We start from the raw sequence: 13,164 nt of genomic DNA, 5'->3' as shown, positions 1-13,164 counted from the left end.
GAAAACCTATATGCTAACAAGCTGGAAAACCTAGAAGAAATGGACAACTTCCTAGAAAAATAAAACCTTCCAAGACTGACCAAGGAAGAAACAGAAAATCTAAACAAACCATTTACCAGCAACGAAATTGAAGCGGTAATCAAAAAACTACCCAAGAACAAAACCCCCGGGCCAGATGGATGTACCTCAGAATTTTATCAGACATACAGAAGACATAATACCCATTCTCCTTAAAGTTTTTCAAAAAATACAAGAGGAGGGAATGCTCCCAAACTCATTCTATGAAGCCAACATCACCCTAATACCAAAACCAGACAAAGACCCCACCAAAAAAGAAAACTACAGACCAATATCCCTGATGAACATAGATGTAAAAATACTCAGTAAAATATTAGCAAACCGAATTCAAAAATACATCAAAAGGATCATACACCATGAACAAGTGGGATTCATCCCAGGGATGCAAGGATGGTACAACGTTCGAAAATCCATCAACATCATCCACCACATCAACAAAAAGAATGACAAAAACCACATGATCATCTCCATAGATGCTGAAAAAGCATTCAACAAAATTCAACATCCATTCATGATAAAAACACTCAACACAATGGGTATAGAGGGCAAGTACCTCAACATAATAAAGGCCATATATGATAAACCCACAGCCAACATCATACTGAACAGCAAGAAACTGAAAGCTTTTCCTCTGAGATCAGGAACAAGACAGGGATGCCCACTCTCCCCACTGTTATTCAACATAATACTGGAGGTTCTACCATGGCAATTAGACAAAACAAAGAAATACAAGGAATCCAGATTGGTAAAGAAGTCAAACTGTCACTATTTGCAGATGACATGATATTGTACATAAAAAACCCTAAAGACTCCACTCTAAAACTACTAGAACTGATATTGGAATACAGCAAAGTTGCAGGATACAAAATTAACACACAGCAATCTGTGGCTTTCCTATACACTAACAATGAACTAATAGAAAGAGAAATCAGGAAAACAACTCCATTCACAATAGCATCAAAAAGAATAAAATACCTAGGAATAAACCTAACCAAGGAAGTGAAAGACCTATACCCTGAAAACTACAAGACACCTTTAAGAGAAATTAAAGAGGACATTAACAAATGGAAACTCATCCCATACTCCTGGCTAGGAAGAATTAATATTATCAAAATGGCCATCCTGCCCAAAGCAATATACAGATTTAATGCAATCCCTATCAAATTACCAACAGCATTCTTCAATGAACTGGAACAAATAGTTCAAAATTTGATATGGAAACACCAAAGACCCTGAATAGCCAAAGCAATCTGGAGAAGGAAGAATAAAGTGGGGGGAATCTCGCTCCCCAACTTCAAGCTCTACTACAAAGCCACAGTAATCAAGACAATTTGATACTGGCACAAGAACAGAGCCACAGACCAGTGGAACAGAATAGAGACTCCAGACATTAACCCAAACATATATGGTCAATTAATATTCAATAAAGGAGACACGGACATACAATGAGGAAATGAGAGTCTCTTCAACAGATGGTGCTGGCAAAACTGGACAGTTACATGTAAGAGAATGAAACTGGATCACTGTCTAACCCCATACACAAAAGTAAATTCAAAATGGATCAAAGACCTGAATGTAAGTCATGAAACCATAAAACTCTTAGAAAAAAACATAGGCAAAAATCTCTTAGACATAAACATGAGTGACTTCTTCATGAACATATCTCCCCAGGCAAGGGAAACAAAAGCAAAAATGAACAAGTGGAACTATATAAAGCTGAAAAGCTTCTGTACAGCAAAGGACACCATCAACAGAACAAAAAGGTATCCTACAATATGGGAGAATATATTCATAAATGAAAGATTCAATAAAGGGCTGACATCCAAAATATACAAAGAGCTCATGCACCTCAACAAACAAAAAGCAAAGAATCCAATTAAAAAATGGGCAAAGGAGCTGAATAGACAGTTCTCTAAAGAAGAAATTCAGATGGCCAACAGGCACATGAAAAAATGCTCCACATCGTTCGTCATCAGAGAAATGCAAATTAAAACCACAATGAGATATCACCTCACACCAGTAAGGATTGTCACCATCCAAAAGACAAACAACAACAAATGTTCGCGAGGTTGTGGAGAAAGGGGAACCCTCCTACACTGCTGGTGGGATTGTAAATTAGTTCAACCATTGTGGAAAGCAGTATGGAGACTCATCAAAATGCTCAAATTAGAAATACCATTTGACCCAGGAATTCCACTTCTAGGAATTTACCCTAAGAATGCAGCAGCCCAGTTTGAGAAAGATAGATGCACCCTTATGTTTATCGCAGCACCATTTACAATAGCCAAGAAATGGAAGCAACCTAAGTGTCCGTCAGTAGATGAATGGATAAAGAAGATGTGGTACATATACACAATGGAATATTATTCAGCCATAAGAAGAAGACAAATCCTACCATTTGCAACAACATGGATGGAGCTGGACGGTATTATGCTCAATTAAATAAGCCAGGCAGAGAGAGACAAGTACCAAATGATTTCACTCATCTGTGGAGTATAAGAACAAAGCAAAACTGAAGGAACAAAACAGCAGCAGACTCTCAGAACCCAAGAATGGACTAACAGTTACCAAAGGGAAAGGGACTGGGGAGGATGGGTGGGAAGGGAGGGAGAAGGGTGGGGAAAAAGAAGGGGGAATTACAATTAGCATGTGTTATGGGGGCACCATAGGGAGGGCTGTGCAACACAGAGAAGACGAGTAGGGTTTCTGCAGCATCTTACTACGCTGATGGACAGTGACTGTGATGGGATTTTTGGGGGTACTTGGTGAAGGGGGAAGCCTAGTAAACATAATGTTCTTCATGTAATTGTAGATTAATGATACCAAAAAAAATTGCAAACTTCCATTATATTAGATCATACTGGTTTAGAAAAAAAAATTTTTTTGCATAAAATATCTTAGGGCAAGGCAAAAAAAGCTCTATATTAAGGGACAACAGTAATTTAGTTTAAGTATTTATTGTTTACTTACATATTATTTTATATTTTCAATATCATTTAGGTTAAACTTCAGCCTGTATATGAAGAAAATCTATATATGTACTTGTATTTTGTCATCTTTATCATCTTTGGGTCGTTCTTCACTCTGAATCTATTCATTGGTGTCATCATAGATAACTTCAACCAGCAGAAAAAGAAGATAAGTACTACTCAGCTCTCACCTTTCTCCATTCTGAGCTTCTGTCTGTTGGACATCCACATAACCATGATAGTCGTAGTCAGGACAGACTTGGATCATTTTTATAACCTTTACAGTTCACTACACAGCCAGTTCAGCTGCAGAGAAGCCCAGACTCTAGCTGGTGGCTCTTCTCCAGGTTCCTCTGCAGAGCTGCTGTAATGTCTTTCTGACACAAAAATATGACCAAAACCTCCAGTGCTTTACCCTTGCTTACAGAGAGTTTCAGGAATTATCCCCACCGTTTTCCAGCCTCACCTCCTGCCATACCACACTGTCTGTGTATCTTCTTCCCTACTCCTCAGCCACCGCCCACCCACCATCACCACTATGATGTGCTACACACATAACTACACAGATTCTCTGCCCTTCTCTGAACACTCCGTGCTCTTGTAGCTCTGCCACTTTACATAGGGTATTTTCTCTCCCTGGAATGCTTTGCCTAGCAAACCCTTAACCATCCTTTAAGAGCCAGCTTAAGGGTACCCTCCTACATAAAGCCTGTTTTATTTATGAGTCTTGGGGTTTATTTTTATCTATGCAGTGCTTTTTTTTTCTGGCATATCCTTATGCATTTTCCTACCCCACATGGGAATGACTGTCTCATATTTTTATGCAATTCTGATACCAAGTGCATTGTCTAGCACACAGGGAGAGTTGAAAAATTATTGAATAAAGCAGTAAAACTATCAACAATGAAATAAGAAAACATTTTCTCCTTTACAAAAATATACTTGACACACCTGACCCACCTTCCAAACATAATACAATCAAATTAGGATCTTGTGCTAATCAATTTTATGTGATTATGGATTTTGCATAATATCAAAGTACTCAGAATTTCACATAAATAGGAAGAGCAGAATATATCTGTATGAAAAGGATAATATCCATTTAAAAATTGAGAAAAGATTATAGGAAAAACTCAAATATTTTTGTGAAAGTGCTCTTATAACACATGTTGGGATTGTAACCAGTTTTATACCATGTCTTTACTTTGGAGGTCAAGACATCTTTATGACAGAGGAACAGAAAAAATATTACAATGCAATGAAGAAACTTGGATCCAAGAAACCTCAGAAGCCCATACCTCGGCCATCAGTAAGAATTTCTCATCCTCTTTAACATTCCAAGGCCCTACTTCCGTATGATGAAATCGGACAGTGCTCTGGATGGGAACATATTGGGTGGATGTAATATGCCCTTATTGTGAAGCTCATATTCACAATTATACACTCAATAAGAATTATTAAATTCTTAAAGAAGAGGTAGTGTTCTTTATAGTATGTCAGCTGAAAACCTCCAACTCAAGAGCTCCCAGTAACTGCTTCCAAAACAAGCATCATGCCCCTGCTGCCACCTACTGCTGCCAAACAATGTGCCCAGCTCCTCTCCTCTGTTACAAGGCACCCTCTTGTCCTTTTAAGTGGATGGAATTTTCCAGACTTCCCATCCTATCCCTATGGTCCCTCTAATATTTGTTCTCTCCATTCTATGACTAGAAATATGATTAACCTTTTTAGAAAGCAAAAGGGTGTTGTTAAATTAGTTTGTTTCACCAAAATAAAGAAAAAAGAAAAAGACTTATTCAGGATGCATACTGTTTAGAGCATCATAATAACAGAAAGACATAACAATGATGGATTATGTTCACAAAGCTGTCCTCTTTACTTAGATGGACATGATTAAAGAAACTAAGGCCCAAGAAAGGTAAAGTAGTGCACCCAAAGTCACAGAGCCTATATATACATGCCAGAACTTGGATTTGACAAGGTCTCATGAACCGTATAAATGACTTCACTTTACCATATTTTTAACAGTTGTTGGAGCTGGGTTAGGGGAGTAGGCAATGGAAGGGGAAAGACAGGAAATGGTCACAGAAGGGTATGAACTTGCTTTTCTAATGGTCATTTAAATATTATAGTTAACCTTGGTCAGTTCATGAACTTGATTTTTGGTTACATGAAATTTTCTTTTAAATTTGTATTCTCAATTGTTAAAAATTTATTTCCCTAATAAAAATGTGCTTCACAGCCACATGAGTACAGAAATTTTTAAAAGCATGTGGCCTCTAAGATGATAGGAAAAAAATAGGTCATGCATTTTTGTTGAAGCAAAGGTAAAAGGACAGATGAAGAGAGAAATTAACAAACACAGTTAGCAAAGGTACAATTAATGAGAAAATAACTGACATTTTGAGGGTGCAAGAGATGGAAATAAGATACAACCCAAAATTTCTAAAATATTGATAAATGGATTAGGGTATTCATCCATCAAAAAATGTCTTTATTAACCTACATTGTAACTCCTCATTATCAGCTGTCATTATTTTAATTAATCAGTTATTTAAATCAAGCAAAGCCCATGCACACTAACAGTCAATTTTCACCAATTTATGTCTTATTCAGTTTTGTCTTTCCAGCGGCCCTAAATAAAACAAGTACATTTTGTTCTCGTCATATGACTTTTTACATTTTTCTCTTTTGTTTTAATGTATAGAAACATAAGAAATTATTTGGGATAATGCGAGAGGGGTGTACATCTCACAGCCATTTCTAGAAGGACTTCATCTGCAACTTTACTGGATCATTATCTATGAAATATGCATATTAATCTTCTCTCTCCTCTCTCTCTTTCCAGAACAAGTTCCAAGGCATGGTCTTTGACTTCGTGACCAGGCAGGCCTTCGACATCAGCATCATGATCCTCATCTGCCTGAACATGGTCACCATGATGGTGGAGACCGACGACCAGAGCAAATACATGACACTCGTTTTATCCAGGATCAACCTCGTGTTTATTATCCTGTTCACTGGGGAATCTGTGCTGAAGCTTATATCCCTCAGATACTACTACTTCACCATAGGCTGGAACATCTTTGATTTTGTGGTGGTGATTCTCTCCATTGTAGGTAAGAATGGTTTAATTACAAAGATTGCAGCTGTAGGAAAAGCCCCCTCAGTGCCTGACAGCTGCGTAATGTGGAAATCAGGTCTGAGCGTCATCATGTGTGTAATTCTAAAGTTCACCACTATTGTCATTTTCCTCCAACACAAGAATGTCAGTATGCAAAAATAGAAAACAATGTATTTGGAGATTTCAGAAAGAATCTTTGTAATCACCACATTTCATGTATGGAGGTAACTCTAAATAGTAATCGGGTATATATTCTTAAATTGCCATGCCACAATCTGAGATTATTTAATTTGTTGGGCTTTGCAAAAGTCCATATTGGTTTATGACATAGAACCATTGAATAAAACTCTGTAACCTTTAATTGCTAATTTAGAGAGCAGATCCAAATTCTTAGTAAAGGTTTATACTTAAAACAAATTTGTTTTCATAGACCTTGCAAAGATCAAGCACTCATATATATAAGCATAAAATACTCACCATTTAGCTGTTGTCTGTATTTTTCCACAGGCATGTTTCTGGCCGAGCTGATCGAGAAGTATTTCGTGTCCCCTACCCTGTTCCGAGTGATCCGTCTCGCCAGGATTGGCCGGATCCTGCGTCTGATCAAAGGGGCGAAGGGGATCCGCACGCTGCTCTTCGCCCTGATGATGTCCCTCCCCGCGCTGTTCAACATCGGCCTCCTGCTCTTCCTGGTCATGTTCATCTACGCCATCTTTGGAATGTCCAACTTCGCCTACGTTAAGAGGGAAGCTGGAATCGATGACATGTTCAACTTCGAGACCTTTGGCAACAGCATGATCTGCCTGTTCCAGATCACCACCTCGGCCGGCTGGGACGGGCTGCTAGCCCCTATTCTCAACAGCGCGCCACCCGACTGCGACCCTGACACAATTCACCCTGGAAGCTCAGTTAAGGGGGACTGTGGGAACCCATCTGTGGGGATTTTCTTCTTCGTCAGTTACATCATCATATCCTTTCTGGTTGTGGTGAACATGTACATCGCCGTCATCCTGGAGAACTTCAGCGTTGCTACCGAAGAAAGTGCAGAGCCCCTGAGCGAGGATGACTTTGAGATGTTCTACGAGGTCTGGGAGAAGTTCGACCCCGACGCCACCCAGTTCATGGAATACAGCAAACTCTCCGATTTTGCAGCTGCCCTGGATCCTCCTCTGCTCATCGCAAAGCCAAACAAAGTCCAGCTCATCGCCATGGACCTGCCCATGGTCAGCGGGGACCGGATCCACTGCCTGGACATCTTATTTGCCTTTACCAAGCGGGTTCTGGGTGAAAGCGGAGAGATGGATGCTCTCCGAGTACAGATGGAAGACAGGTTCATGGCATCAAACCCCTCCAAAGTCTCCTATGAGCCCATTACAACCACTTTGAAACGCAAACAAGAGGAGGTGTCTGCTGCTATCATTCAGCGTAATTTCAGGTGTTATCTTTTAAGACAAAGGTTAAAAAAGGTATCATCTGAATATAACAAAGAGGCAATCAAAGGGAGGATTGATTTACCTCTAAAAGAAGACATGATTATTGACAAATTAAATGGGAACTCCACCCCAGAAAAAACAGATGGAAGTTCCTCTACCACCTCTCCTCCTTCCTATGATAGTGTGACCAAGCCAGACAAAGAGAAGTTTGAGAAAGACAAACCAGAAAAAGAATACAAAGGGAAAGAAGTCAGGGAAAATCAAAAGTAAAAAGAAACAAAGACTTGTCTTTGTGATCAATTGTTTACAGCCCATGAAGGTAAAGTCGATGTGTCAACTGGACTCCCAGAGGTCTATGCCAAACTGACTGTTTTAACAAATACTCATGGTCAGTGCCTATTACAAGACAGTGACTTCTCCATCACCACAACTCTGTCAATCAGGGTATCAACACTGACAAGAGGTTGCTGCTTTCATTACCAGCTGACACTGCTAAGAAGAAACTCAACGGCTACTTAGACTGTAAAGATAGTTGTGCAAAGTGATTATTGTAACTACACCAAACACCTTTAGTACAGTACTTGCATCCACGCTATTTTTAACTTCCATATCTGCCATATTTTTACAGAATTTGTTCTAGATTTCCCTGGTTCCTAATTCACAGTCTATTCACAATACTGTCACTATTTTTGTAAATGAGGTTTAAGTTTAAAAAAAAGTATCTGAGAGCCCCATGTTTTGACTCCACAACTCTCTCAAACAATCAGACAAGTGTTTTGCCCTAGACATAAAATTCTTGCTCAAAACCAGAAAAAAATTCTAATGATAAAAATTTCAGGTACTTTCATTTTCTAGATGGCTTTAATTTTGAAAGTATTTTAACCTGTTGTTTGTTTATATCTCAACAGTTATGTGCCTGTAAAGTGTCCTCTAATTTTTAAAGGATTATTTTTATGCAAAGCATTCTTTTTCAGCAAGTGCAAATTTTATTCTAAGTTCCAAAGCTCTATATTTAATTTTGGTTAAATGCTTCCCAAAAAAGTAATCTCATAAATCTGTTCTAGAAAAGTATATCTAGAATATGGCTTTAGAATAGTTGTTCCACTTTCTGCTGCAGTACTGCTTTGCCATCTTCTGCTCTCAGCAAAGCTGACATTTATGTCAATTCAACACCCCCTGTTATGTAAATAGTTATTTTATCCTGTGGTGCATTTATATATTTTGGGCAAATATATATATATATATTTACTTATATATATAGAGCCTGACAAACAACTTCTATTAAATCAAATATGTACCACAGTATATGTGTTTCTTCCAAGCTTCCAACAGGGACGTATACTGTACCGTTCACTAAACATAAATAGCTTGAAGACTATCACTAATGCATGTTAATATTGCCTATGCTGCTCTATTTTACTCAATCCATTCTTCACAAGCCTTGGTTAGAAGAAGTCACATGGTGGTGGTAGACTGAATTCAAACAGCTCTCTGTCCTTTTTGTCAAGCAGAATAACTTGCAGTTATTTAAAAGCACCTTTACTTTTGCGTTTTTAAATCAACTTCAGTGTCATACAGTGTCTCTCTAGATTTCAAGGATACATACTGTGTATTGACTATTGTCAAAACTTATACTTCATATTTTGCTAAAAATATATCCAAAAATTGTTTAAATATAAATAATGTAAAAATATTATCAATTTTATTTGTTGCACTTTGTACATAAGAAAATTATTTTCAGGTTGATGACATGGCAATTTATTTTACTTTATGCTTTTGCTTTTTATTTTTAATCACAATTCCAAACTTTTCAATCCATATAACTTTTCAATGGATAATTTCCTAAAATAAAAGTTAGACCATGGGTTTTCTGCATTTCTTTGCTGTAATATATTTTCTATCATTCCAATAGGAGATATATTGGTCAAAAATTCAACTGTACATCATTTTCTACCAACTAAATTGCCTCAATATAACCCTTTAGTCATAGGTTTTTTTTTTTTACTCAACTTTTGTAGTACTTGCTTATGCAAAGTAGTCTTATTTTTTTAATTCTTGCTACTAACGCTATTAGAGAAATAACGGGCTCTGTCCTTTTTAGCCATGAACAAGGTGGCAAAGCTGTGCAATTATCTAACATGATATAAATTTTTGTTTTTTGCACAAACCAAAAGTTTAGTGTTCCTACTACAGACATATTTACTTGTAGTGTGTTCAGCTGCATGCAGGGAATTGCTATTACTGAAAAGAATGGTGAGCTATATCATTATTGAGCCAAAAGAATAAATATTTCTTTTTCTTTTTAGATTTAATTTCTTGGCCTCTGCTTTTTCTTTATTGTTCAAATTTTAAAATATAATTAATGAAAACTGTACTTGATCTGACATTTGTATACATAAAAGTTTACATAAATTACAGCATACTGCATGACCCACCAAGAAGTACTACAGAATAAAGGCTATTAAAAGCAGCTCTTGTGAACTTTTGTGTGTGCAAAGGATCAAAGCCACATGTCCCAACTTGTGGTTTTGGTAACAACAGTAGCCATCTAAATGGTTGTCAATTCCAATTAATTCCCTTAGCTATAAGATTTTAATCTCAACTCCTTTCAATGTAATTGATACCATCTCTAAATTCTTGGTAGTTAAAAATGTTATACACTTTGATATTTAAATGTATTATATCAGCTCCTATTTATACATAAAGTATTGATGCAGTGACTGAGAATTTATATTAACTATCTTTTTCAGGGTCCTTTATGTCAGGTCTAAACCAAATGTTTATTCTCAATGGAAAACTCCACTTGTAATGCATATTTTTTTTGAAGATGAATTGGATCTAAATATGGATTTCATAATTTCCCCAATAGAAATGATATATGGTGACTTAACTGGAATTCACTGGCTTCTTTCTGCTTAAGTCAATTTTCAGACCTTGCCAACACCACAGAGAAGTCAAATATTATTTTGTAAAATCCCTAGACTTTTTATGTAACCTATTATATAATCATTAACCAAGCATTCTATTAATTGATATGCATTATATCTAAATGATTGTCTTCCAAAATAGAAGAGTTTTAATTGGAAAAAAAAGAGCACTTTGAAAAATATACATATTTAGCTAACATATTCTGAAAATACTGCTCAGAATCTAGAGCTGCTAATGCAATAGATACTTTTTAAATAGCTCCACACAAAAAAATTATTCTATTATTAAACTTCATGATAGAATTCTGTTTTTAAAAATAGAAAATTAACCAAGTTGGAAACAGAAATAGCCATAACATGAAATTAAATAGTATGAAACTTAAGTTCACCAAAAAGTAATACTAAATGGCTGCCATTAGTAAATAAAAACTATCTATATGGAGAGAAAATGGGTATTCTGGTTTTCAAATACTGTGGCCAAAGATAATGGCTATATAATGTGTCTTACTCATTTTCAAATAACTAGGATACAATACAATAACATGAATATCACTCTTGTGCATTTCAAACCACTTAGTAGTAACTGTAAAGATCTTGCTGACCATTCTTGTGGAAATGGAAAATACAAAAAGAATTGGAACAAGTGTTTCAACACTTGGCTTTTACTATTATCTGGCATTAAATTAGCAGGCAAATTCTGGCCCCGCATATTCCTCTTCCACTGAATGAGATGCTGAATTGGGGACGCTGTGTCACTAGTAGGCCTTTAATTTTAAAATGCTATGTTCAAAATCAAATTGTCTATTCAAACTAAGTAATTTCTCTATGTGGGCAATACTTAAATAAGAAAGATGTGTATTGCTAATAAACCTTTTATAACCTTACCCAGACAACTTTAAATAGAAATACAACATTTGGCCTTGACTTTAGCATCATTAAGAAAAAACTCTGTATGTCCTCAAAGATTTTACACCAAAAAATTGAAGGATACTTTAAATAATTGGAAGGGTGGCTATTATTTCTTATGTTACATATTTCCAAAAATAACACCTGATACATAACAGAAGAGATTAAAACAAGAATCACTAGTCACATGTAAAACTGTCCAGAACCACAAATGTACTTAACTTCTTTGTCACTAGTTAACATTTGTCACAAAACTTCAAGTTGGGCTTAAGTCTTGTATTCTCTGGGGTACTTTTTCTTATTACACAAGAATAAAAGAAGCATATGATTCCCTTATAACATCATCTAAGGCATTATATTGTTTTCACAGAGAAAGGAATTAATGATTCAATGCATCCATGCTGCTACTGACTGCTGTGTGTTTTTTCACAGGCAGTACTTCTCTCTTCTCTCCAGAATCTCTCTGTTCGTCAATAATTCTGGTAGTTGACATATTAGTTTAGAATGTATTTGTTAATTCTAAATAGAAAATTACTTATGACAGGAATATCATAAAATCTTCCAAATCTCCCACATATTCCCAAATCTCCCACACATTAAAATATGAAATGTCTAAGAACAGAGGATTTTCAAAAGACCATTTTAATGTATGCCAGGAAATGTAATGCGTACAAGAAAGCAAGGGAAGCCCCCTGGAGCTGACAGAGAAAGGTAAGCAAGCACTCAAGCCAGAAGCTATTCTGTGGGCTTCTAAATATTGCTTTTAATTTAATACTAATTTAATGCCATATGCTAGTACATATCTGAAACCTTCAAACCTGTCACTATTCCATTGCTCAGAGAATCAATTTTCCCTTCTCATTATGAATTTTTAAAAAATCCCTGCATAATCTGCCCCTCATATATCCCACTGCTAGAGGCTGTCCTTGGCCACCACTCCACAATGCATGCCCCTTCCCTGGTGGAATCATGTAATCTCCAATTATACAATGTTTCGACATCTCTCTTTTCTTGACACACGTTACTGTCTTTGCCAATTATCTCTTCTAATCGATTGTAGTATGTCCAAGGTATAGGACACATGTCATTAATTTTCTCTCCCTTTATCAGCAATGACTTGCAGAGTACATAACTATCAGTATTCTGATATGTTGGAAGCAGAATTGATTCTTTCAGGAACACACAAAAATATTTGTGTCAAGCAGTATTTTACCAGTAAATTTACCAGTAAATTTTATTTCAGTCCTTACTAAGGACAACTCTCAGATGTATTAGCTTCTAAATTCAGATAATACATTTTTACAAATAGCTGAAAGACAAACACATTGGAAATACTACATACTTTGTAACTATGGTTTACAACTAATGTGTTACCTAAAAAAAAACTATTTACCTATAGCTTTTCTTCTTCCTTTCTAATTACAACCCTTAAATAGAATTCATGCCTCATATCGAATATACCGAGTATCATAATTTTTCCAAGTGGTAAAGATACCTCAAGACAAATACTGGGCATAAAACCCACAGGGCATAAATCTGCAAAGAAGTAAAAAGCTAACCTTTGCAAACAATATGGCTTCTCTCTCACTTACCAACTTTACATTTCCCTGTATGGCCCCGGAAAATGACTGGTTAGCCAGAGACGGGTAAGATTCCTCAAGGGAGGAACAACCTAAGACAGGCACAGTCGCAGGGGGGCCATCAGGTGAGAAATTGGGGATCAACAG

The 13,164-nt window shown here is 36.5% G+C and overlaps 1 protein-coding gene across 7 annotated transcripts in view; it reads left to right on the top strand.

Annotated features, from left to right (window-relative positions):
- LOC108397612 (sodium channel protein type 3 subunit alpha) overlaps positions 1–9,468 on the top strand; it is a 112,268-nt gene extending 102,800 nt beyond the window's left edge. For all 7 annotated transcript variants that reach the window (XM_073241578.1, XM_073241581.1, XM_073241580.1 and 4 more), the window contains 4 exons: positions 3,079–3,216; positions 4,252–4,356; positions 5,896–6,166; positions 6,679–9,468. In XM_073241578.1, coding sequence (XP_073097679.1) covers positions 3,079–3,216; positions 4,252–4,356; positions 5,896–6,166; positions 6,679–7,874 — 1,710 coding nt within the window. In that variant the 3' untranslated portion in view covers positions 7,875–9,468. The remainder of the gene's footprint in view (positions 1–3,078; positions 3,217–4,251; positions 4,357–5,895; positions 6,167–6,678) is intronic.
- The last annotated feature ends 3,696 nt before the right edge of the window (positions 9,469–13,164 follow it).

This window comes from Manis javanica, chromosome 7 (assembly GCF_040802235.1).
Source record: "Manis javanica isolate MJ-LG chromosome 7, MJ_LKY, whole genome shotgun sequence".
Taxonomy (NCBI): domain Eukaryota; kingdom Metazoa; phylum Chordata; class Mammalia; order Pholidota; family Manidae; genus Manis; species Manis javanica.
Note: the sequence above shows the minus strand (reverse complement) of the source record. Positions and strands in the feature narration are given on the sequence as shown.